The 23,740-nt window shown below is 40.5% G+C and overlaps 3 protein-coding genes across 11 annotated transcripts in view; all 3 read left to right on the top strand.

Annotated features, from left to right (window-relative positions):
- Positions 1-2,363, top strand: part of ndst2a (N-deacetylase/N-sulfotransferase (heparan glucosaminyl) 2a) — a 36,738-nt gene extending 34,375 nt beyond the window's left edge. For all 5 annotated transcript variants that reach the window (XM_067527757.1, XM_067527774.1, XM_067527738.1 and 2 more), the window contains 3 exons: positions 328-437; positions 564-666; positions 1,380-2,363. In XM_067527757.1, the coding sequence (XP_067383858.1) occupies positions 328-437; positions 564-666; positions 1,380-1,505 (339 nt within the window). In that variant the 3' untranslated portion in view covers positions 1,506-2,363. The remainder of the gene's footprint in view (positions 1-327; positions 438-563; positions 667-1,379) is intronic.
- A 1,090-nt stretch (positions 2,364-3,453) lies between these two features.
- LOC137139904 (MAD2L1-binding protein-like) lies at positions 3,454-8,844 on the top strand. 5 transcript variants are annotated; one of them, XM_067527826.1, is made up of 4 exons: positions 3,454-3,928; positions 4,067-4,105; positions 7,601-7,869; positions 7,974-8,844. In XM_067527826.1, exons 3-4 carry the CDS (start codon positions 7,654-7,656, stop codon positions 8,499-8,501), a joined length of 744 nt encoding a protein of 247 aa, XP_067383927.1. In that variant the 5' UTR covers positions 3,454-3,928; positions 4,067-4,105; positions 7,601-7,653; the 3' UTR covers positions 8,502-8,844. The 5 variants fall into 5 exon arrangements, with proteins under 5 accessions (XP_067383927.1, XP_067383899.1, XP_067383918.1 ...); XM_067527798.1 differs by having other exon boundaries at positions 4,067-4,135; XM_067527817.1 differs by having other exon boundaries at positions 4,067-4,139.
- Positions 8,845-17,187: 8,343 nt separating this feature from the next.
- Positions 17,188-22,447, top strand: si:dkey-191g9.7 (uncharacterized). Its single transcript, XM_067527726.1, has 2 exons — positions 17,188-17,804; positions 19,834-22,447. The coding sequence occupies exon 2, from the start codon at positions 19,842-19,844 to the stop codon at positions 21,327-21,329; it is 1,488 nt and encodes a 495-aa protein (XP_067383827.1). The 5' UTR covers positions 17,188-17,804; positions 19,834-19,841; the 3' UTR covers positions 21,330-22,447.
- The last annotated feature ends 1,293 nt before the right edge of the window (positions 22,448-23,740 follow it).

Raw genomic sequence — 23,740 nt, 5'->3', positions numbered from 1 at the left:
AGAACACACAAGGAAACATAAAGGGAGAGAGAGGGCATGACATGCAGAAAAGGTCCTGATCCAGATTCCAACCTGGGATGCTGCTGAACTGATACTAAATTTGTTTCTTTTTTTTGGGTAAGAAATGCTTATGAAACGTCAAACTGTGTTAAACATGATTACCTGAGGTAATTTTTCAGAGGCCGGTTAATAAAAAATATTGATAAGTACATTTTCACAACCCTGAAGTTATGAAGGGCTACATAAGCCCTACCTATTTTGTTTCCTCTCTACCCTTCTCATTCTCGTGTGTGTGTGTGTGTGTGTGTACGAATGTATATGTTTTAGCTTCACATTGTGGATGGAGCCCTGCTGCGGACCAACCCAGCACTGGTGATGGACGGGATCCAGAGATTTCTCAGTATCACTCCAGTCTTTAACTACACCCAGGCTCTAATGTTAGTAACTCACTCACAGAGTTTTCAAGCACAATTATGTACGGTGTATAAATACACCTTGCAAAGTGTTTCCATATTGCATGTGCAACATGTGTTTTATTGTGCTGTGAAATGATGTGTCTACAGCTACGATGACAGCAAAGGTTTCTGGTGTCAGCGGATGGAAGGAGGTCGAGCCAAATGTCTGGGGAAGAGTAAAGGCAGAAAGTACCCAGAGATGACTCCTGAGGTACATGTACACCTCGCATTGTCGTTACTATGATTTACTTTGTGAGTAGCATGTGCAACCTCTTTTCAGGCTTCAGTTGTTTCAGCAATACTAACTTCAATTTCTCCAAATTAATAGCTAAAATTTTAAAGCACAGTGTCATCACTAGCTTACAAATACAATTTTGGTATTGGCAGCAAAACATTGAGAATTGGATATTGGTGAAGTCATAAACCTGTGTAGTGTGATAAGCCAGTCTTTGAGCTGCATTCTCTATTTATTTACACTTACTACACTGTGTGTTTTTGGAAAATAGGATTTGTAATAAAATATACAAGTATTATTGACCTGGTCTAAGCCACACTATGTGCCTACAGCAGTAGAGTAATAAAAATGTATAATCCCCAGTTAAAAATAGTTCTACAAATGCACTTATCTTCTGATGGAGTAACAGCTCATTTAAAAACTACAGAGAGCAGCTGAAGCCACATATTTCCAAGGTGTTCTGAATGAACAAGTAGAAACCCACATGGTAAAGTCCAAGAGCCACAGAGATTAACAATAAAAACAGTTTCAAACAGTTATTCTTTAAAATAAAATTTTTTTGTAGACAGAATATTATAGCAATGAAAACATGATTTATTATATCTACTTCTCCTGATTACTGACCTTTCGTGTGTGTGTGTGTGTGTGTGTGTGTGTGTGGGTGTGGGTGTGTACTTGTGCACATGCAGTCACGTGCCTTTCTGACAGAGTACTACCGAGAGCACAACATGGAGCTACTTCGTCTGCTGAATCGGTTGGGCCAACCACTGCCATCCTGGCTCCGCCTAGAACTCCAGAGCACCAGCTGGAGCTGAGGCTACAAGCGGACTGGCGTGCGCAACACAGAGAGGCCCAGATGGTAGTCTGTGGATGAGCCAAACTTGGCTCTGGATTAGATTGGACTACCTAATCTGGAATCAACAGCAGCACACACTAAAAGAGCTACGAGCTTTTAGCTGATGTTATTGGTGCTCTTGTTCCATGGCAAACTGAAGATGACATGATATCTAAATGTGTTGGTACCTGTTAAAGTATGAACCCAGCGGACTCCTGATTTGTTGCCCACGAGCACTGGGCAAGCCTTCATCATCTATCAGTGTGTATTGGACGGGGGTGGGGTGGCAGGATGGCACTGTACACACAAGTCTGAACGGGTCAGACCGCCTTAACTTGAGAGGAGAAACTCACAGGAAGAGAGGGTGCCGATGTGTATGACTGGATACAGGACTACACTGCACGAACACACAAACACAAGAAGCACACACATCTTATCTCCCCACAAAAATCTTTGTGAAGCAGTCCAATTTCATTCGGGGGGGAAGGTGGGAAACTGAATGGCCAGCAGCCTGAAGCAGAGATTACAGGCAACACAGAGCAGGATATGGTCCAGAGTTCTCTGTTAGACACATGCACACAACAGCCAGCCACTGGGGTTCATTTTTCCTGTCTTTGTACTGCAGTGACAGACATTTTAAATGTATTTAATATGATGACAGGTCAGTGTAAATATCATGTGTTTAAATTTGACACCTGGCTAAAGCCCAGGTTGGTTTTAAGCCTGGGCACCACACTAACATCCTGTCAATAAGCAGCTTATTATAATAAAAATTATTTCTGAATGATGACACACAGTTTCCATGGCAGCCAAGTCCCCAAGATTGCTTTGAAGCAAATGTAGCGAACCACATAGTTTAAAGGTTGTGTTAAAGGACTTTTTTTTTTTTTTTTTTTAAACCAGATTACTGAAATTGATACATATCTTATCCTCTATAAGATTTCATACTCCCATACCAGAATGTCAAACTTCAAGTTTAACTTCAGCTGTGTATAACATACAGAGTTTCAAGAGCCATTATCCATGTGTTCACACTTTTGTTCACACTGTGGGCAGAACTGTGGACCAGTCTCTACAGCAGCACACAGGATGCTGCTGTAAAATAAAGGAACTGTGCATGTATTAGAACACCTGGATACTCAGTCAAGTGCACAAGCCCACTCATGTTTTTGCCCCAGCCCCATCTTTGCACGTAGACTTGACAGTATAACTAAAAGTTACTTCTCTGAGCAGTGGAAAGGTTTTACAGATTTAAAGCTCTGTAAATTAAAAATTTGTATTAAAAAGAGTTTGAACCAACCTTGTTTATTGTTGGAGGTGTCCTGTCAGTATTTCACATTATAGTCAAAGGAGAAAATGCTTCGCAGTCAACAGGTGAATTTTTCATTGCAGTACCACAAATGGTCACTGGGCAAAATTGGCTGAAGGGCTGAGAAATGTGGTACACTATTCCACAAAGATACAGGCAAAGACTGATGTTACAATTCTGTGTCAAAATATTACAGTTTAGTACATAACTGTTGTACAGGACATGTTCTTGTCTTTACTTACAGTCTGGTGCACAAAGAAACTGCTACAAATTTGTACCACCTTTAGTGGAGTTTGTGAATCGCACGTTAGTCACCACTGTGGGTCAAGGTAAAACAGAAAATTCTATCTTTACATTTCTCTTTGAAACCTAATGAGATAACACTGGTGAGATCATCTGACATTTGAAATTGTGCAAAGGCCCTTTCAGAATCATGGAAAACTAAATAGAACTGACTTATTAAAAACTAGTGAACTCTTGAACAGAAGAATAATAACAGCATTATTTGGTCTATATGTGCTTTTGTGTTGTCATCATTCAGAAAGTGTTGTCACCATTTTGTCTGATTTACTGGGGGGGGGGGTTGGAGTCAGAGTGCTTCACCCAGAGAAAAGTGAAAAGCCCACCATGTGTCCAACAAAGAAAGCTAAACACACAACATCCGCACATTTGCACTTCTCTCCATCGGAGGACAGAGAGAACAGACATAAGAGCCAGTACAGAGACAAATCAGAAGCTGCTGTCTTGTTTCTGTTTGTTTTGTATAAATGTCAATAAGGCAGACACTGGATCTCTAATAAACACATAGAGAGGTTCAAAATGATGGTTATAGTGTGTTTTTATATGTCACTCACCCTAATGCTGTTTATGTGAATGTACTGTCAAGCTTTAGAAAAGTCATCTAAACCACATGCAGTTGAACAGAAAATGGATTTCACAAAAGAACGTTAAGTGGAGTCCACAATGGACTGTGATTAATGCCACTGAACATGAACGGGCTTCAGTGGGGATTACAAAGAGGAAGGGTTGAGAAACCCTAGGTGAAGTAGTGTTTTGGCACCTGCAGCCTTGTGCTGTTCTCAACATCTACGCTGGTAAGTATTTATTTATTTTTTTACGTATGTGTGTTTATTAATTCAAATATTTGTAAATGACAAATGAAAGGGAAAAAAATGCAACACATCTGCAATTTCTATATGTTGACACTGCTGTTACTTATTTTCTATTTACAGGCATTTAGGTTGGTGTGTGTAAAACTGCTCCTTCTTGTGGTCAGTCAACAGCCTGCTAAATGTCCATTTGTGGGTTTGTATAAATCAGCTCTATGAGGTCTTTTGCATCACCAAAAACAAACATGGACTGAAATCAAATAACATTTTACAGAAACGCACGGAGCGGCTCCAAGATAATCTTTGTCTTAATCTGCACAGCTGTTAGACACCCACACACGAAACACATGTTCACAGAGGCCTGTCACAAAAATGGGTCGTGAAAAATGCTTCAAATACTGATATATTTACATACAGCCATAAAAAAATATCAGCACCCTTGCAATTCTGTCAGAAAATGCAACCTGCTTTTGCAGTTGCCATCTTTTATTTGCACTGGAACAACACAACACCAAAAAAACAGAAGAAAAGTCAAATCTGATAAAATTCCACACAGAACCCAAAAAAAGATTGGCACCCTTAACTTAATATTTGGTAGCATCCTCTTTGGAAAAAAATAATTGAAATCAATCGCCTCCTGTAGCCATGAATAGCCTGCTTTTTGAAGTGTGTTTCAGGTCATTGTCCTGCTGGAAGACCCATGAGACGCAGCTTTCTGACACTGGCCACTATGTTGCGCCCCAAAATGTTTTGGTAATCATCAGACTTCATGATAATGTTCACACAGTTGAGGCATCCAGTGCCGGAAGCAGCAAAGCAACCTCAAAACTGTCTCATCTGTCCAAAGTACCATCTCCCAGAAGGATTGTGGTTTTGTGTCAGCAGTGGTTTCCTCCTGGGTCTCCTACCATAGCAGCCCTTTTCATTCAGATGGCGTTGGGTAGTGCGAGCTGACACTGTTGTACCCTGTGTCTGCAGATCAACTTAAATTTGTTTGGAAGTTAATCAAGGTTTTCGAACAATCCTTTGTTGTAATTTGTCATTAATTTTGCTCTTCTGTCCACGTCCAGGAAAGTGGCTACAGTGCCTAGGTCTGTAAACCTCTTGATAACAGTGGACACAGGAACATTAAGATCTCTGGAGAGGGACTTATAGCTGTGAGACTGTCCATGTTTTTTACAATTTCTCTCAAATCCATAAACACCTCTTTACACGTCTTTCCTTTTTCCATGCTCAGTGTGACACACATCACAAAGGTTGAGTAAGCTTTTCTCCATTTTAACTTATTACTATATTGCCCACACCTGTTACTGACCACAGGTGTGTCTAAATACAAAGTACAGGGGAATCACACATGCTCCAAGAAATTATTTCTTAGAATTTTGACAAGGTGCCAATAATTTTGTCTGGTTCATCTTTGAGATCTGTGTGAATTTTTATCAAGTTTGACTTTGCTTTTGTGTTTTAATGTTTTTCTATTGCAAACAAAAAGAACGCGAATACCAAAACATTTGCATTCGGAACAATTTTCTCAAAGAAGGGTTGCATTTTCTGACAGAATGTCATGGGTGCAAAGTATTTTTGGCCATGTTAATTGGCAGATTCAGTCAATGGGCACAGAGAAAAGCAAGAGACAAGTGCTGTTTGGATAACGCCACCAGTCCTCCATTGGCCACACGCACTGTTTTGCCCTAATACGTGTCGTGCAACATGCAGTGTTTCAAATTGTGTTCCTCCAAAGGTTTCTCACTGTCGCCTATACAGTAAAACTGCTCTCGGAGAGAAGGTCTGGGCAGCTCAGTAAATATGCACAGTGTGTGTCTAAATTCAGGCTGAAATTTCACTAGTAAACTGTTTTTAATTCTGAAATGCACAAGTAATATATAAAACAAACAAATATGTAGAGGAAGGCAAAAAAAACAACACTGTTGATGTTTGAGGTTTTCCTTTATCAACATTTTAGTTTGTTTAAATTCCTTAAACAAACTCGGGAAGTGGTTGGTAAGTCCGAGGTCTCTCATAGGCAGGCAGTGGTGATCCTAGGTTCTGCAAGAGCCTCAGGCAAAGAAGCCCATCAAGGTCCCTGCTAACTAGAAGAGGGATGTTTCTGGGGCAGCCGTGGTGCAGTCTGTAGTGCCTGAAAGGGAGGTTTGGGTTTATAGCGGTCACGGGGCCCAAACATCAGTTGTCATAGTAAAAACTCCACATACTAAATTTCAATTAATCTTAGCTTTCGATGTCCTTTATACTCTCCAATTGATTAACAGCCGCCCGATTATTCAGATTAATTCAACGAAGAATGGCAACTTGAGCTCAACAAAATTAATTTAGGAACTTCTTTACAACTCCCCCAGTATTATTAGTACTTGATTTTCCATCACAATTCCCTCCTTTTGATTACATTTTAATCACACGAAACACGTCAGGTAAATTCAACTGCAAGGCTGTCAAATCCTAGAGAGGTTCAGAAAGCACACATGTAAACATGTGCTGCTCAAACAGAAACATTTATGAGTGTATTATGAATAATTAGTGTGGATGAACATCCAGTCCAGCGTTAAAGCAAAAACACAGGTGCGACAAAAACAGTGGGCTGATCCTGGCCAAGCACCTAAACTTTATATTTCATATTGACAGTGGGAAGCAAATTTCTGAGATTGTTGTTAAGACAGGCCACAACTTTGCTCATAATCTATGTGTCTAGAAGTTTCTACATATACCTTCACATCATCCAGGCTACGTATTGGGGTACTGGTGATGTCATTAGTGACGTCAGTGGCTTTGATGTTTGCCCTTATACGTTGACCAGTTGTCAAGGAAACGATGTATACCAACGGTCGGTTTTACGAGTAGGTGCAGTTCAGCTCCGATATCGAAAGGGTCAGACGTGAAATACAAGAGAGACAGTAACTGAAGCAAAAGGACTGAATACAACATAGTGAGGACGATAACAAGGTAAAGGTGAAAGGTTCAGTGTGTAGCTGTGGAGGCACACGGTTACTTACCGTGTACTGTGGATGTAGCCATACTTTGAGAAGCGAGTGCTATGTAATTAGCCATCCGATAGCTTCTAAGTTGAGAAACAAATACAATACATGTACAATGTTCGTCATACAACGATATCTTTAGTGAATAATTGTTAAACCATCGCCTCAACAACGTTATTTAAGGCATTCGTGATACCGAGGAGCAGCAGCTGTGAAAAGCATATTTACTGAAGTTTTGTACTTAGGTACATATTTATACTTTAAGTCTCCACCTCATTTCACCAGGAATATTAATAAACTATTAGCCTAATCAAAAGGTCATCAACACTTAATCAGCTGTTTTCATACTTTAGTTCTTTTCAATCACATGCTCCAATTACTTGCTGACTTAATTGAATTCAGAGTCTGTGCTTATCTTTCAACTACAAAACATTCACCCCGGAATTAGATAAAGTTTCCCGTATTAGCACCACTTTTGTAAGAATACTGTACTTCTATATAATCTCTTATAACACTCTACTATACTTCTAAAGGCTAAGCATTATGCAAACTTTAAATGGGGATAATGGCTTCATTAGATCACTGGTCTTGCTAGATTTGATTAACACGCTAAAAGGAGAGGACAGATACACTGCTCACCCTAATGACATTCTGTTGCTTATTTGGACAGATAATTCCCAAGAAGGGGACACTTCTAGTCCGAGACGTCAGGAAGATTCCAATATGACTAGTCACACAATGGTCAGTGACGCTGAGGTGGTGAGAAGAGCACAGGAAGAGGGCCGTGTAAATGTGGTCTTCTCTGGCACTGTAACTCAGGAAGGCTGCTGCTGCTTTGTAAGTGAGCTCCTCAAATGCATTCTCTACCAGAGACAGCAGCTACCAATGACGTATGACCAGCTGGTGTACTCCCAGAAGAAGCAGCAAGCTTCAATGCAGGTGAATAGAAAAGTCGCTCATCCAGTGTTCATAAATGAAGAAATGTAGATCTGAGATGAATTAACATATAATATGTTATAATATGGGGGTGGATTGCTTTTCAGGATAAAAGCATAGTGAGTCGAAGACCAGTGCAGTCTCCAGACATGGACTGGTGGAAGTGTCAGCAGACCCTTCAAGATATAGAGGAGGTGCTGCGGCAGCTCGAGGTGATATTTTGTCTTAGCAGGGTTCCCCGTATGTTGGTGCTAATGGGTGGCTCCCTTGTCCTGCCAAAAGAACTGTATGAGATCAACATGGAAAATTTGGTTTTGGCTGGTGGTGATGAGTCTCTACGCGTATCATCGTGTTTACGGCAACTTTTCCGCACACTTTTTGTGGCAGATCTTTTGTCTGACAACGGACCTGTTTGTATAATGCCCACCACAGTCTTAGTGCTGGCTCACAGGTATTGCAATGTAGGTTGGTTCCGCCCTAAACTACAATTTAAAGTGCCACCTCATGTAATGAAGCAAATTATTAATCTGTCTACTGATCCCAGTGCAAGTAAGGAGCCAAGAGCAGAGTGCTCAGACTGGCAGGATTATGTGTGGTTCCAGGCACCCATAACTATTAAGGGCTTCAAGAACTGACCCAGAAATGTCCAGTCTGATGTTTTCTTTTTTTTATTTATTTATTTTTTTTAATTGTCTAAAGTGGATTCTGTACTGAGCTCTATATATTTAATGAATTATGAGTATCCTTTTTTGTTTGTTCTTGATCTGTTTTAATATATAGTGTAGTTTTAAATCTTTTTTGCATCACAAGTGTATAAAGAAACACACAGAACACCACACATAATAATTGTGCAATATATTTTTAATGAACATAACTTGAAAGGATTGATGCATTACATTGTTTTTAACTCAATCTGTAGATACTGTTGAGTGCCAGTTTCATCTGTTTACAACATTTATTAAACTTGTGTTTATGATTGAGTGCCTCAGTTTTGTGGGTAAATGGATTATAGTAGTGTGTAAGGGATCACAATCATAGGGATATTTGTATGTGTCCAGTTTGGAATGATTAATCAAAATCACACAAGCTCAATAATAAAACCAAAACAATAACTGAATAAATAAAGTGTTAGCTGGAACCTGTTTGAGAAAGCACCAAACAGCAACTTATCCACTTTTTTGACAAACTGAAAAATAGCGCTTGCTAGAAGCTGGGGCTCCTCAAATGCTGCAAAGTGACCACAGCAATGAAAGAGTAGGAGCAGATGTTTCTGTACCTAATGTGTGTCCATGATTTAGGGCAGTGCATCAGCTCTGCAGGGAAGGCTGCCAGTCCAGTGGGCACATAAATAGCTGTCCTAAGAAAGAAAAAACAAAATTAAAAATTTTGGTCATTACAAGAATAAATAAAAAGTAAATTCCCTCCTTTACATTTTAATCACAAGAAACACAACAGAAGTAATCAATTCAACTTTATTTATATAGCGCCACTTGACAAGTAATCTCAGGGCACTTTACAGAATAAAGTTAATGTACATTTGTACATCAGATGTACAAATTCATAAAGATTCAATGTACATCCTTATAATGTATTCGAAATCCAGGCGCTGTTTTTGTGTAACATAGACATCACTGAGGTACAGAGCTAAACAGAGATTAGAAACTATATAGCATATTTACACATAGTGATCTTCATCCCTAGAATCTGTGTACAGGTCAACATCATCTGATGAGTCATAGCACTTTGTGATTCACATAATTAAACCTCTTACACATGGGATGAGACAACACCTGTAAAATGCAGAAATCAAGTCAATCCAACCAGTCACCACACCAGAGTGTCATGCAAAGGAAGACCCTCTAGGGCTCTGGTGACACTTCCATCAGGTGCAGTATTATTAGGAATGAAAGTACAACATGAGTCTCCAAACATCACACAAACACCTTCTTTCTTAGCAAGGAGCATGCACCAACTGATTTTACATCACAATTCCCCCCTTTTGATTACAATTTAATCATAAGACATAAAACGGTAAACATCAGATGTACAAATTCACAGAGATTCAATATACATCATCATAATGTCGTATTAGAAATTCTAGCATTGCTGTTTTTGCGTGACATAAACATCACTGGGATATAGAGCTAAGCATAAAGTAGGAAAGACTTCAAGCATATTTATATACAGGGATCTTCATCACTAGAATCTGTATATGAATTAACATCTGATTGTAGGAGGAGAATACTCTTCTCAACACATTTTATGTCAGTAAACGCAATCTGATGACTCAGCAACTTTCTGTAGCTGGCGTGATTAGACCTGTTATACATGGGATAGTAGAACATCCGCAAAATACAAGGATTGCTAGCACAGCAAGCATAGACGTTAGCAGAGACAGTATAAAAGGTTTCCATTTACCAAACACCTGGTCAATCCAATCAGTCCAACCAGTATTTACACCAGAGTTTAGGACAAGCTTTTTCCTGAGAGACCTGAGACCCTCTAGAGCTCTGGTGATACTTCCATCAGGGGCAGTGTTATTAGGAGTGAAAGTACAACATGAGTCTCCAAACATCACACAAACACCTTCAGCAAGGAGCATGTCTAGGTCCATCCTGTTCTGCCAGGTCTAATTGTGCAGCCGCATGAAGCATCTCCCAATCACACCAGTCACGTGTTGTAACATTTGTTCTCTTCGTCCTGGAATACATTTGAACGTAATAGTTGGTTGTAACATTGTGAGCTGTTGAAGGGCACTGGAACTGCCAGCTGAAAAAGGTCTGGCAGCTGCACACATCACACAAGATGAATTTGTCACTCTTTTGGCTATGAAATTCATTAAGGGCATGTTTCATGCGACTAGTGTACTGTGGCACTTCCACAGTATTAAGTTGTACACGAAAAGTTTAATCTCTTCTCCACTGTTGCTTCACTTTCACTCAATTATCTCCTTCTCCACGGCTTGGGGACTCAGAGTGAAGGCTCACCCAATCGCACTCATCCTCCTTGAACCATAAGTGTGAGTAAATTACTGAGTGTTCTCCTGGCTCCCCGATTCCCTCAAAGCTCCTGCCCTCCAGTGAGTGTCATGCACAGTCGGAGAGAAGTCATCCACAGGCTCTGGCACCTTCTTACAGTGGGTGGCGTGTACCCATGTCTTTCACTGCTTTGTGGTTTGTGTGCATCATTTAGAAGGTTCCGTTCCACCTCCTAGACATCATCTTCAGCTGGAATAGGAAGAATGTCCTTCACCTGCTCATGTATTTGAAACAAAGCAGAAGACAACGTCTGGCATTACTGCAACGTGTCATTTTCACAGTAATGGATGTCAGAAATTTCCTATTCCCAAAATTTGGAGAATCCCCAACCTAAATTTCTGGTTTTAGTCTCATATTACTTAAAACAACTGAAGAAACCTTAGTTTGTATATGACTACATGTCAGTCATAACAGAAGACAATATCTCAGTACTGAGAATATTTCTGTGCATATAATATACACTCTTTGGTGAACTATTGTTGCTTTATTAAATTGTTTAACCTGTGTATCAACTTCATAAGTTTCTACGAACGCAGAGATCAAAAATTCATTTTGGAATATGTTACCTCTTTTTCCAAAGTTCCCTATCTTCTGCAATAGAAAACCATTTCATAGCAGTAAGCGATGATCAAACTTCTGTGTCTATTCAACATGTGAGTGTGTGTATGTGTCACTTCCTGTTGTGCAGCTTTCTTAGCTACAGCATCCACATTCAAGGTTCCTGCTGAAACTAAGTCAGTGTTAGATAAACGTTTATATCAAGCTATGCAACAACATTATTATGTTAAAGAATATGATCATTATCAGATTCCTTGAACTCTCTTTGTTCAGAGTGCTCCAGATTTGTGAATAGTTCAAAAACACATCTAGAACCTAGACTCTTTACTGTTTCCATCTTCATCTTACTTCGTTCTTCAATGAGCTACAAAATCCGCACCTTGAGCTAAACATCTTCTTTCTACTTGCACCTCTATCAATATGTTTTGTGCCCCTACTTCCTTTCTTTTACTCCTTTTCTATTCTCTACTTCCTATTTTCTACATACTCAAACATCTTTATGCAAGTCACACCTCTGTATATCTTTCTGTGACACACTCTTTTTAAACTTCAGTTTCTTTTCTTTTCTTAACAATGTTTCTTTTAACAATTTGGTTTTTACTAAAGGAACCTCCTCGAGGGAAGCCAAAATCCTCAGTCCAAATTTTTAAACATTTCTTTTGTCACCATACTTGTCATAATCTCAACATTTGGAATAATTCATTATTTTCTCTTGTCCTCCATTCTCTCACTGTCACTCTGTTCTTAGGGCTTAGTCCTAGTGTGCGCATTTCTTGCCACACTTCCATTAAGGCAATGCCAAAGCCCCTAATTCTACCTTGGGAACTGTCCCGTTCAAACGGACAGCGAATTTTCTCTGTGAACTACTCAGCCCTGTAATAACCTGTGACTGGGTCTTGAGAATGACAAACTTGCGCTATTTGTTGGCTCCTTGCGTCCAACTTGGATGTTGCCCTTATACTTTCTCTCCAGGGTTTTATTTTCTTGCAAGAGAGAAGTGCACTTACAGACTCAAGTCCCCATCCAGTGGAGTTCTAAAGTCTTAACATGTCAAACATGATTTTATATCCTCCTGTGGCTGGGCAGCATACTCTTTACCCCCTCCCCAGGCTGTTACCTCCAGCTTTTCCCTTTTATGTGTTAATCACCTAAGAACTTGGTGCAACCTGGAGATGTCCCCGTGTGGGCAGACAACCACATGATTTAACAATTTTTCCTCTAATTTTGTTAGCTTATTTTTATTCAAGCAACCTCCCTGAAGAAAGCCAAAATACTTATCAAACATTTAAGACTTTTGTCACCATACATTTTCATAAACTTTACATTTGGAGTTATCAACTATTTTCTCTGCTGTCTGTTTGCCCTCTCTTTTCTCCATTCTCTCACTGTCACTCAATTCCTAGCGCTCAGTCTGAGTGTCCGCACTTCCTGCCATACTTCCAGTAAGGCAATGCCAAAACTGGTAATTCTACTTTTGGACCCGTCCTGTTCAAATGAACAGTGACTCTTCTCTGTTAAACTACTCTGCCCTGTAATAACCTGTGACCGGGTCTTGAGAATGACAATCTCAGACAAGTTAGACAAGGCAAATAGAGACTAAGAATTCACTTGGTGCCTTTTTCCCCTAATATAAGTCACCATACTTGGTTTTCATAATGTAAAAAATCAGACCCTGCAGGGTCCAAGACCCCTTACTTCCCTGGTTTCCCATGGAAGTCTGTGCATGGCCTTCAACGCAGATATCTGTACGAGGGTGAGGGTATCTTTTTAAAGCTCCCAATACACTAGCTTTATTTGTTGGCCCCTTCATCCAACTTGACTGTTGACCTTTATACTCCCCAGCTAACTAGGAGTTGCTGAGCAAATTAATCTTAGCTGTCAATGTCCTTTATACTCTCCAATTGATTAACAGTCGCCCGATTATTCAGATTAATTCAACGAAGAATGGCAACTTGAGCTCAACAAAATTAATTTAGGAACATCTTTACAACTCCCCCAGTATCCATGTTGAACAGTTTTTATTTTTAGTTCGTGAATCTGGCGGCAGTCACCATAGGAGCCGCTGTGTTCAGTTCACCTTCTCTACACTGATTCTTTCAGGGGAGGTCGAGACTGGAGTTTGTTGTCTTTTCCGGGATGCATGCAAACCACCGTTCACTCTGGCTCCTTCGGTGACCACTTTCAAATCCTGCACGCCAAAATGTCATGAAAAAAAAAGACAATTTCTGGTCTTAGACACCTCAAGTGTAATCAGTAAAGAAGCTTCAACATCCAGGACGTCTTTTAGGGTTTTATTATCTTGCAAGAGAGAAGCACATTGACAGAGTTTCAAGTCTCCATCCTATGCAGTTCTAAACTTCATACATTAGTTTTATATCTTTCTGTTGGTGGACAGAACATTCTCCGCCCTCAGGCTACTGCTCCCAGCCCCTTTTCTCCTTTTATGGTAACCTTTTCCCTCTTCAGCACTTTGATAAGCCCCTGTGAGCATGGAGTGATTATGGGTCACTATGGGTCACCAGTGTGGGATGGTCTGCTGTTAGACAATAACTGACCTTGGAGCTGTTCTGCAAACACTTCAAAACAAAACATGTATATGAGACAAAGTTTGAACAACAGTTCAAAAGGACAGTGAGTACAAGTTCCCATTATAACTAGGTAAAATGCTAAGAGTAAAATGAAATCATTGAATCATACTTGATTTTCCATCACAGACTCCAGCCCCATTGTGAACAGGATAAGCAGTTCCAACAATGGATGGGTGGATTGTGTGCTACAGTACATGTTTTGTGTGCAGTTGTATGTAAATCTAACTTATTAGACGTCTTTGCTACTGAGCCGTGCTGTTGTAATACATGCACAATGTAGTTTGGCTGAATGTACTGTGAAGACCTTCGCTGGAAAACAGTCATCTGGATGGCACCATATTGCTCCAAATCCTCAATTTATCATTCAGCATCAAAGGAGCTGTGTGCATTATGACATTTCTCCATTTGTCCAAGTGTCCATTGTTAACACGTCAAATGGTTCCTCTCCTCTTTTGTCTAGTGGACACAGCGTGCATGATTTGCAAACAGAATTTCAGATACTGATTTGCCAGATCATACAGTGCATCCAGAAAATATTCCTAGCACTTAACCTTTTCAACATTTTGTTATGTTACAGCCTTATTCCAAAAGGGATACAATTTTCCTCACAATTCTACTAACAATACCCCATAATGACAAGATGAAAGAAGTTGGCTTGAAATCTTTGTAAATTTATTTAGCATCTACATAAGTATTCATGACCTTTGCCATGACACCCAAAATTGAGCTCTGCTACATCCTGTTTCCACTGATCAGTCCACCTTTGGGAAATTCAGTTGATTAGAGGTGATTAGGAAAAGCATACACCTGTCGATATAAAGGTCCCAAAGTTGACATTGCATTTCAAAGCACAAACTCAGCCATGAAATCCAACTAATTGTCTGTAGACCTCCGAGACATAATTGTATCGAGGCACAAATCTGGGGAAGGGTGCAGAAACATTTCCGCAGAATTAATGGTCCCAATGAGCACATCGGCCTCCATCATACGTAAATTGAGAAAGTTGGAAAACACCAGGTCTCTTCCGGGCCGCCCGGCCGTCCAAACTGTGCAATCAGGAGAGAAGGGCCTTAGTCAGGGAGGTGATCAGGTCACTCTAAAAGAGCTCCAGCATTTCTCTGTGGAGAAAGAAGAACCTTTCAAAAGAACAACCATCTCTGCAGCACTCCACCAATCAGGCCTCCATGGTAGAGTGACCAGATGGAAACCAGCTCTTAGTTAAAGTCACATGACAGCCCACCTAAAGGACTCTCAGACCATGAGAAACAAAATTCTCTGGTCTAATGAAAGAAAGATTAAACTCTTTGCCCTAAATGCCAAGTGTTGTGTCTGGAGGAAACCAGGTCCCGCTCACCACCTGGCCAATACCATCCCTACTGTAAAAGATGGTGGTGGAAGCATCATGCTGTGGGGATTTTTTTAAGCAGCAGAAACAAGGAGATTAGTCAGGATTGAATGAAAGATAAATGCAGCAATGTACAGAGAAAACATGTTCCAGAGCTTCCAGAGCAGCCAGAGCCCAGACTTTGAATCTGGTCTGACTCTGGAGAGATCTGAAAATGAGTGTGCACCGGCGCTCCCCAGCCAACCTGATGGAGCTTGAGAGGGAAAATTGTATGCCAAGTAGCATCATACTCAAAATAACTTGAGGCTGTAAGTGTTGCTAAAGGTGCTTCAACAAAGTATTAAGCAAAGGGGGTGAATACTTATGTAAATGTGATTTTTTTTTTTTTTTTTTTTTTTTTAATACAGTTGCAAAGATTTTAAACAAACTTCTTTCATGTTGTCATTATGGGGCGTTGTTTGTGGAATTTAATACATTTTGAAATAAGGCTGTAACAAACAAAATGTGGAAAAAGATAAGCGCTGGGATTACTTTCTGGATGCACTGTACGACAGTTTTCCACTTCATCGCTGTCTTTCTTAATGGAGCTCAGGCTCAGAGAAGGGTGCAGGGTTTCCGTCATTTGTTTATATATGTTTTTTTTCTTTGCATGGTAGAGTTAAACCCTTTAATTTACAGACTACAAATTACTGAGTAGTTCCCTGGGAATTACATGAAAAAAATTATAGAATGTTGTAGGTAATGAATAAATAAAAAAAATAAATAGCTAGAATAAAGTGACAGCGTCATTTAAAGTGACAACTGTAGTTATCCAAGGTTTATGTTGGTCACAGTCCAATTTTAATTATTTACTATCTAGAAATTAGAATAGTACTTTTAAATAAATTACTTTCCTTGCATAGTTATTGATCATGGCTACAATGAGTTAATAATTTACTCTAAACATACCTGGTAACAGACTCCTCCTGTCTCACTGTACAGTTCAGTACTGAGTACATTGTTACAGACATTCTTGCACTTTGCTCAGTACGTAAAATGAAAATTTGCTGTAAATGAGGCCTTATCTCTTTCTGTGGTATTACCAGGATCTTACAGTATAAACTGTAATAGATTATTTCCTTTCTGTGCAATTAACACACATGTTAACCATGTGCATTCTGCAAGTGTTACTAAGCCTTCTCACAATTTATCTTCAACCACAACCACAATGATTGTAGTTTTGCATAAACTACAAACCAGTTTCTCTGTAACAAGCAGATTTATACATGCAAATAAATACAATTTGAACTCTAAAAAATATATTATATTATTATATATTTGCATATTAGAACTGAATGATGCCGTAAAAAGATTTCAGCTGAGATTTTCTTATCCTTCACACGATAAGGAACAAGGCTGAAGCTACTGCTCATCTAATGGGCACAAAATTCTGATCCAAGAAAACCTCTCTCACTTTCTATAATTTAAAAGTGGCTCTGAACTCAGAATACGAATTCTAAGGCAATAAAGAGAAATTGAAACACAACTATGTCTCTGCTCGAGTTTAGCATCTGGTGATAGGCTTCATAACGCTTCCTCACAAACCAGTCTGTGACTTCACAGAAATGTAGGCGAACACTTGTGTCGTCCACAGTTTGATCGATGTAAGGAATCCATGAGTGCATGTGCAGAGTCAACCCAGTCCACAGCTGATATGTTATGGCTGTCTGTCTTCTTGCTGTGCCTAAAGAGGAAAACACACAGGCCCATTGAGTATTGCTGTTGCCATAGCAACTGTGATAGTGATGGCGAGTGGGCTGGTGGTGGTGGGAGGGTACTTGAGCAAGAGAGTGAAGATGAGTGTAAAACAGTAACCAAGGAGTGGAAAAAAGGAGTCGTAGAAGAAGGAACAGGGGATGTTCCCTTTATTTTCTCTGCTGTGGACATACTCATTCATGCAACAGCTCTGCTCCCCTCATCCCAGGTGGAGCAACAATGACGCTGGTTGCCTGACTATCTCCTCTCATTATCATTCCCCCTCCCCCTCCATCCGTCTCCCACCACAGCTGGATAAGCTGACCGCTAACCGGCTCGAATCTCCATTAAAGAGCAGGGATTTGAAGATTGCATCCTCACATTTGTAATCAGATGTAGGAGAGGATTATCTTAAGGTCTCCTCCATCTTGTGCAAAGCTGGGAGGGAGGTTTGCTGAGACAAAGGAGGAAGAGAGAGGAGTAGGCAGGCAGGCAGCAGAGTGAATGGAGCGGAGTTAAAGATAAAGAGAGAGGGAGAGGTCACCTGTGGATGTGAGGAGGAGGAGAAGTAGCATGGAGGCTTTCTAAGGAACTGTGCCCATCACCCGATCCATCCTAAAGGGAGAGGAAAGAAGGGGAGGGTAGAGCCTGATCAGCGAGGAGATCACTGGAAAGGTAAGCAGCTGGATGAAAATGTTCAAATCCTCTTTACTCCTGAGCAACACACCAAGTTGAAATGCAATTCATGATGCGCCTGAGAGTGTGTGTGCTGTTCAGGGATGTGGATGTGATTGTGGTAAGAGGTACAAAGGAGTGTCACCAGAAAGTCTTGTAGCACCAAGAGACATTTCACGTTGCTTCCTTAAATGAGTCAGAACCTCGCCTGTTATCTACACATGCCAGATTTCTGTCAGTCCAAATTTGCAGCTACGAAGTTCAAATTATGATGGTTCCACGTGTTTTAAAGAAAGATCCTAAAACCATGATTGAAGTGTCAGAGACAATGGGTGCAGGAAGACCCCATTAGACCTGCCACTGTTAACAAACACTGACTTGTTGCCATTTGATTCCTCTGACTCCATTCATGGCACTTGAATATGCCCCACGTTCTCCTGATGTAACGTGGACCCAGTCAGCTCTCCACATGATCATCAGCACCCAGCAGCTATTTTTACAATCCCATTCTGGGAGCCACATTTAAAGCCACACAATCCTGCTTTTCTTAGCACTTCTCATATATGTCCATTATTATTATTAGTAAGTTCAAATAATCACATAGCAACCTACATGTTGGACTACAACATGAATGCCCACATGACCTGAATGTACAGAGCTGCATGCAGTTAGCCTAGCTTAGCATAAATACACACACAATCCAGTAGTCTGCTTTGGAACATTTAATTTTTTTTAAAAAGGAACAAGTTAGAAGTATTGCAATTCAATTTATACAAACGTCAGTGGAAATAAAGTTGAGTTAATTTCCAATGTCATTTACCCTTCCAACATCAAATATATTTAAATAATCAGATTTTCTGAAGAACTAACTGCAATAAACAAATACATCAACATTTAGATATTTTACAGAGATATTAACAACATTCATAATGTCTTGGGCCAGAAGTTGTCACCATAGATGAAATTTGATGGTGACCCATGACTTTGGTGATGGGTTATGATTTTGTTCACTTATGTTCAATTCAATTCAATTCAACTTTATTTATATAGCGCCAATTCACAACAAAGTCATCTCAGGGCACTTTGCAGAATAAAGTCAAGATTATAAAGATATATAAAGAGAACCCAACAATTCCCCCTGGAGCAAGCCATAGGCAACAGTGGAGAGGAAAAACTCCCTTTAACGGAAGAAACCTCCAGCAGAACCAGGCTCAGGGTGGACGGCCATCTGCCTCGACCGGTTATGTGAATAACTGCTCGTTATAACTTTTGGGCTCTCTCTTCTGTGACGCTGCCTTGTTTTTATCCTGAAGATCTGATTGAACCACCTGCACGTTATGCCTTACAGATTTTGCAGTTAGCATCATTGTGGTTTAAAAGGAGGAGTTTTTTGTTTGGCAGTTATCACTATTAAAATACACTAACAAACACTTGATTACTATTGTGTTTTTTTCGTAAAATGAAACTGATTTGGGCAAGAAAGTCCATTAAATGACATGAATGCAGATGTCCAATAAAGATTCACTGCTTATCTTAATTTGCAGCGCTGGATCTGATTATATACCCTCATTATAAATGATCATATCTATGTCCATTAACTGTAATTGGATTAGTTTTTTTACAATTTAACCTGTGAAATAAAGTTGTGTAAATGCACTGTTGGCTTATTAGCAGTCTTGGAGGCATAAGAGTAGAGTTCATATTTAGCAGAAAGATCAGTTTATAGTTTTTACTGATTGTGTGAGACTGGTTCTAGTATATGTAATGTATAATATAAAGGGTCATCATTAGATGACATATCAGTATTAATGTTTATACAGTAACCACACAAAACGTCTTGGGATATAAAATATTGTATTATTAAACTACTTTACAAGGTGTAAAGTGAAATTCAGCTTGTCACATAGCCTGTTTACAGCCTGCAAATAAATACCTGTCTCTTTACAAGATTATCTGTGTTCTGTGTTTGTTGTCTCTGAGGTGATTGATTGTGAAACATACACAGTCTATGTTTTTCTCTCTTTTTAAGGGTTTTCCATGGAGGAGGCTGGGTGTCATGTGTTAGAGCTGCTCCCACTGGGCAAAACAGTTTCTTTGGAGTCTACCCTCACTGCTCAGTCACACTTTGACCCCCCTAAAACCTCCACAGTGACTGGAGGCCAAACGGGGCCAAAAGAGGCTGTCGCTGAGATCTGTCAAGAGCATTCAACATCTCCACCTACCAAAGAAGTGAACTGCAGCAGTCAGGGGGCTCGGGGAGACGCTGGTGAAAAGACACAAAGCTCATCTGAACACTGTGCACCCTGCAAGTCTTCAAACTGCTCCCAGAGTCTGGTTGAGACATCAGATTACCACAAGCCAGTCATGAATGCCACCGATGGCCTGTCTCAGTGTGGCAGGACTGCGCAGAGTATAAGGCCTGCTCATAGGAGTCACTCAGACATCTCACCTTTAAGTAAACAGGAAGTGCACACCCACGCTTCTGACAGCGAGGCTTACGGACTTGCTCACCATGAAGGAGATAAGAGCATTCAAGAGGCTGAGGGTCACTCCATGTTAGCCTGCAAGCAACCCATGCAGCTGCAGCAGTGCAACATTTTAACCACTGTGTGCTGTGGGGCCAGCAGTGGAGACAGTGGAGCACAGCAGCCTCAGAGCAGGTGCCTCTGTAGCTTGTCCCCCAAGAGAGCAGTTAAACCAGAGGGTGGGGAACAAAAGCAATTTCTTCCTGTTAAATGTGACAAGCTACTCTGCTATGGGTCCTACTTCCATCATGCCAACTTTGAAGACACATTTGCTGCTTACTGCCATCCCCAGCCCATTCCAGCCCCGTCCCAGCTGCTGCCACGCCTGGCAGGTGTAGAGCCAGTGGCACCTTCTACAGCGACCAACCACCTCACCCTGCCTCGGCTCATCTCCTCTGTCAGTGAGACAGGCCTGGATGGCAAACACCTGCTGCGATGCTGCAACCTCAGCGGCTGTTTGATGAGCTCATTGCCTACTGCTGGGCAGCAAACTCCGAAACACTTTAGTGGAGGTGAGTGCTGCAGCAGTCCTGTCGTCCATGTCGGAACCACAACCCGGGACATGGGGACGATGACAGCCCACAAAGAGCTGAGGGATGTAGGTGTGCAGACTGGACAAAGTGACACACCTCATGTGTATCCTCAGATCTGTCTAGCAGAGGAGATGTCCTGGGCCCAAACTAATACTGACAGCGATGGAGACAAGAAACCTGGCGGTGCTCCCAAGTCCCCAGTGAAGGAGGTGAAGTGGGATGCAGAAGGGATGACATGGGAAGTGTATGGGGCCTCAGTGGACCCTGAGGAGCTGGGTCTTGCTATTCAAAGACACCTGGAGCTGCAGATCAAGGAGACAGCAAGCCGCACAGCCAAAGTGTCACGCCAGAACACCAACACCTCCCATCAGAGTGGGAACCCCAGCTGTCCGAGAAGGAGGAGCAGGATAATGGGCTCCATCCGAACCCCAGCCTGCTGCGCTCGCACCACAACAGCTGTCGACTGACTGAAAAGCCAACTAGTACAAGGGACAGAACCTGAACACTGTGTTCAGTAGCCACTGTGGCTACTCAAAGCCTCAGCCACAAATAATAATGACCAGAAGAACTAAGGAAAATTTGTGGCCATCTAAAAGGGTCATAAGAAACAATGTGTTATAATTATAAAAAATGTGCATCAAAAGAAAAGTGCAGAAAATGAAACAAATCAAATGCTAATAACAGATTTTTATTCCATCATGTGTTGTCTATGGTTCAGTATTTCAATGGTTGAAAACATGAATCCAGCTGTCACTGCCAGTGTTCTCAGAGCGCTACTCCATACAGATCCTAAAGCTGCACACAGCACATCCACTAGTGCAAAGCAATCTCTTACAGCAGTCCTGCACTAACAAGAACCCTTGTAAAGCTACAAATGTGTGAAGTGAAAAAAAAAAATGTAACACCGTGAAAAAAACATAGATGTAAAATGTCAATAAAATGACTCCTCACCTCAACCCTTTTCCAGTGATTGGGCCCAACACCAGCTTCCCCTCCGTGAGCCCCTATGGAATGTTTGGTACTGGCACAGAGTTTTTTTTATAAATATTCATCAAATCAACAGCAAATCATTCATACACAGTCTCCTCTGAAATTTAATAGTTTGCACTGAAATTTTCAGATGTTATTGCAGCTTTCTGTTGTTATCAGCACCATAGATATTAGGTACCCGCTGCACATGAAGTAAGTCGCTTTGGTCGTTTGTGATGGCAAACCCAGAAGGCTATTGTCCAATAAAATTATGCATCACAATATCATTTTACATGTTTAGGCACAATAACATTAAAGTCTAAATTACCCTCCCAAATTCATTTTGGTACATGTAAAAATTACTACCACAAGTTTACACTTTCCAAGCATCTCACTCATAATAGCTATGCCAGTAGGTAGTATGTGACCTACAAGCCATAACTATGCGCTGATATTAAACATTAAATTGCAACTCAGTGGCATGATATTGCCTAAATTGCCTGAAAGTTCTTTGATAATGCTACATGAAAAGTAAAAGTAGAATGAGCTCATCTTCATCAATAAACATAGATTAGTCATTTGCCAGATCTTGACGGCTCCAGGATAAATACTGTATCTGTTCTTACAATAAAAACAAGATTATAGTCTTTTAATGAGTGAGTGATGGACACATTTTTATAATTACACAGGACTGATTTTCAGAAACATGATTTAGGCTCAACTCTACAGATTTAGCATATCTTTCTTTCATCTTTGCACGTTTCTCCTTATGGCCACATTATACAGCTTTGGGAAATTTAAACTGAATATTAACCTGATATTCTAAATCTGTCCACTCCAGCCCTATAGTTACTTAGGGGTTATTTTAGTCCTATTAAATTACAGTAAATAGGAAACTTACCAGTCAACCAGAAGTAATTGACCTTTTCTGACTGATTGTAAGTGAATATCTCTGCACTGGTACCAGGTCTGTGCAATGAGTCTGAGTCATGGGAGGCATCAACTGTATAAGGACAGACTCAACAAAGACATTGAGGGGGAATGTGATATGAGACCCTAGGGAAATGACAAAATAAAAAACTCCTTATAGGGACTAAACTAGAATCTAGAAACGGCTACAAAAATAACTTTACAAGGGTGAAGCAGACAGACTCTAGAATCGTAAAAAGGACTATAGAAAAACAAAAGAAAACATGAAGCTAGAGAGGAAAAAAAAATCCAGACATCACATGACTAAGGGAAATAACACTAGCTGGAATGTAAAGCTCAGAATGTACAAATACATAAACTAGTTAATGGTGTGGGCAAGGCAGGCAATCCAAAGAATGGGAGTGTGAGATTTAATCAGATTTATTAAAAAAATAAACACTTGCCCTTAAAATAATACAAATGTTGGGAAAAACTAAACTCAAGGCAGGAGTAGAATAAAGCAGCTGAACTTGAGCCTGGGTGCGGATAACCAAGAACTGCAGGGCACAGACAAAAGAGCAGATGCAAAACCGGTTAAAACACTAACCTAAAGAAGGGCACCAATACCAGGTTGTATACAAATTAATAGTCAGAAGTTCATATCACAGGGCAGACTAAAAACAGAAATAACCTGAAACATGCACCCAAATAAAGCAGATCAGAAAGAGTTGGTAAGGCAGTCCGTCGTCCATGGACCACAGAGCCAGTGGCTCGATCCCTGTTCCTGGCTACATGTCGAAGTGTCCTTAAGCAAGACACTGAACCCCAAGTTGCTCCTGGTGGGTTAGGTGAGCACCTTGCATGGCAGCCACTGCCATCAGTTTGTGAATGTGTGAACGGGAATCAACACTGTAAAGTGCTTTGGATAGGTGGCCATTTACTATATAATCTACCGCATTTGTTCTTGTCTTATTTGAGTTTTGGCATTAAACATTATTAT

This window comes from Channa argus, chromosome 1, assembly GCF_033026475.1.
Source record: "Channa argus isolate prfri chromosome 1, Channa argus male v1.0, whole genome shotgun sequence".
NCBI lineage: Eukaryota > Metazoa > Chordata > Actinopteri > Anabantiformes > Channidae > Channa > Channa argus.
The sequence above is the reverse complement of the archived record's forward strand: the minus strand, read 5'-3'. Positions and strand labels throughout refer to the sequence as shown.

Excerpts from the sequence above, each read along its gene's own strand:
- LOC137139904 (XM_067527788.1), top strand. The coding sequence starts at position 7,474 with ATGCAAACTTTAAATGGGGATAATGGCTTCATTAGATCACTGGTCTTG. Across the intron at positions 7,870-7,973 it reads AGCAGCAAGCTTCAATGCAG|GATAAAAGCATAGTGAGTCG; the intron begins GTGAATAGAAAA and ends ATTGCTTTTCAG.
- si:dkey-191g9.7 (XM_067527726.1), top strand. The coding sequence starts at position 19,842 with ATGGAGGAGGCTGGGTGTCATGTGTTAGAGCTGCTCCCACTGGGCAAA.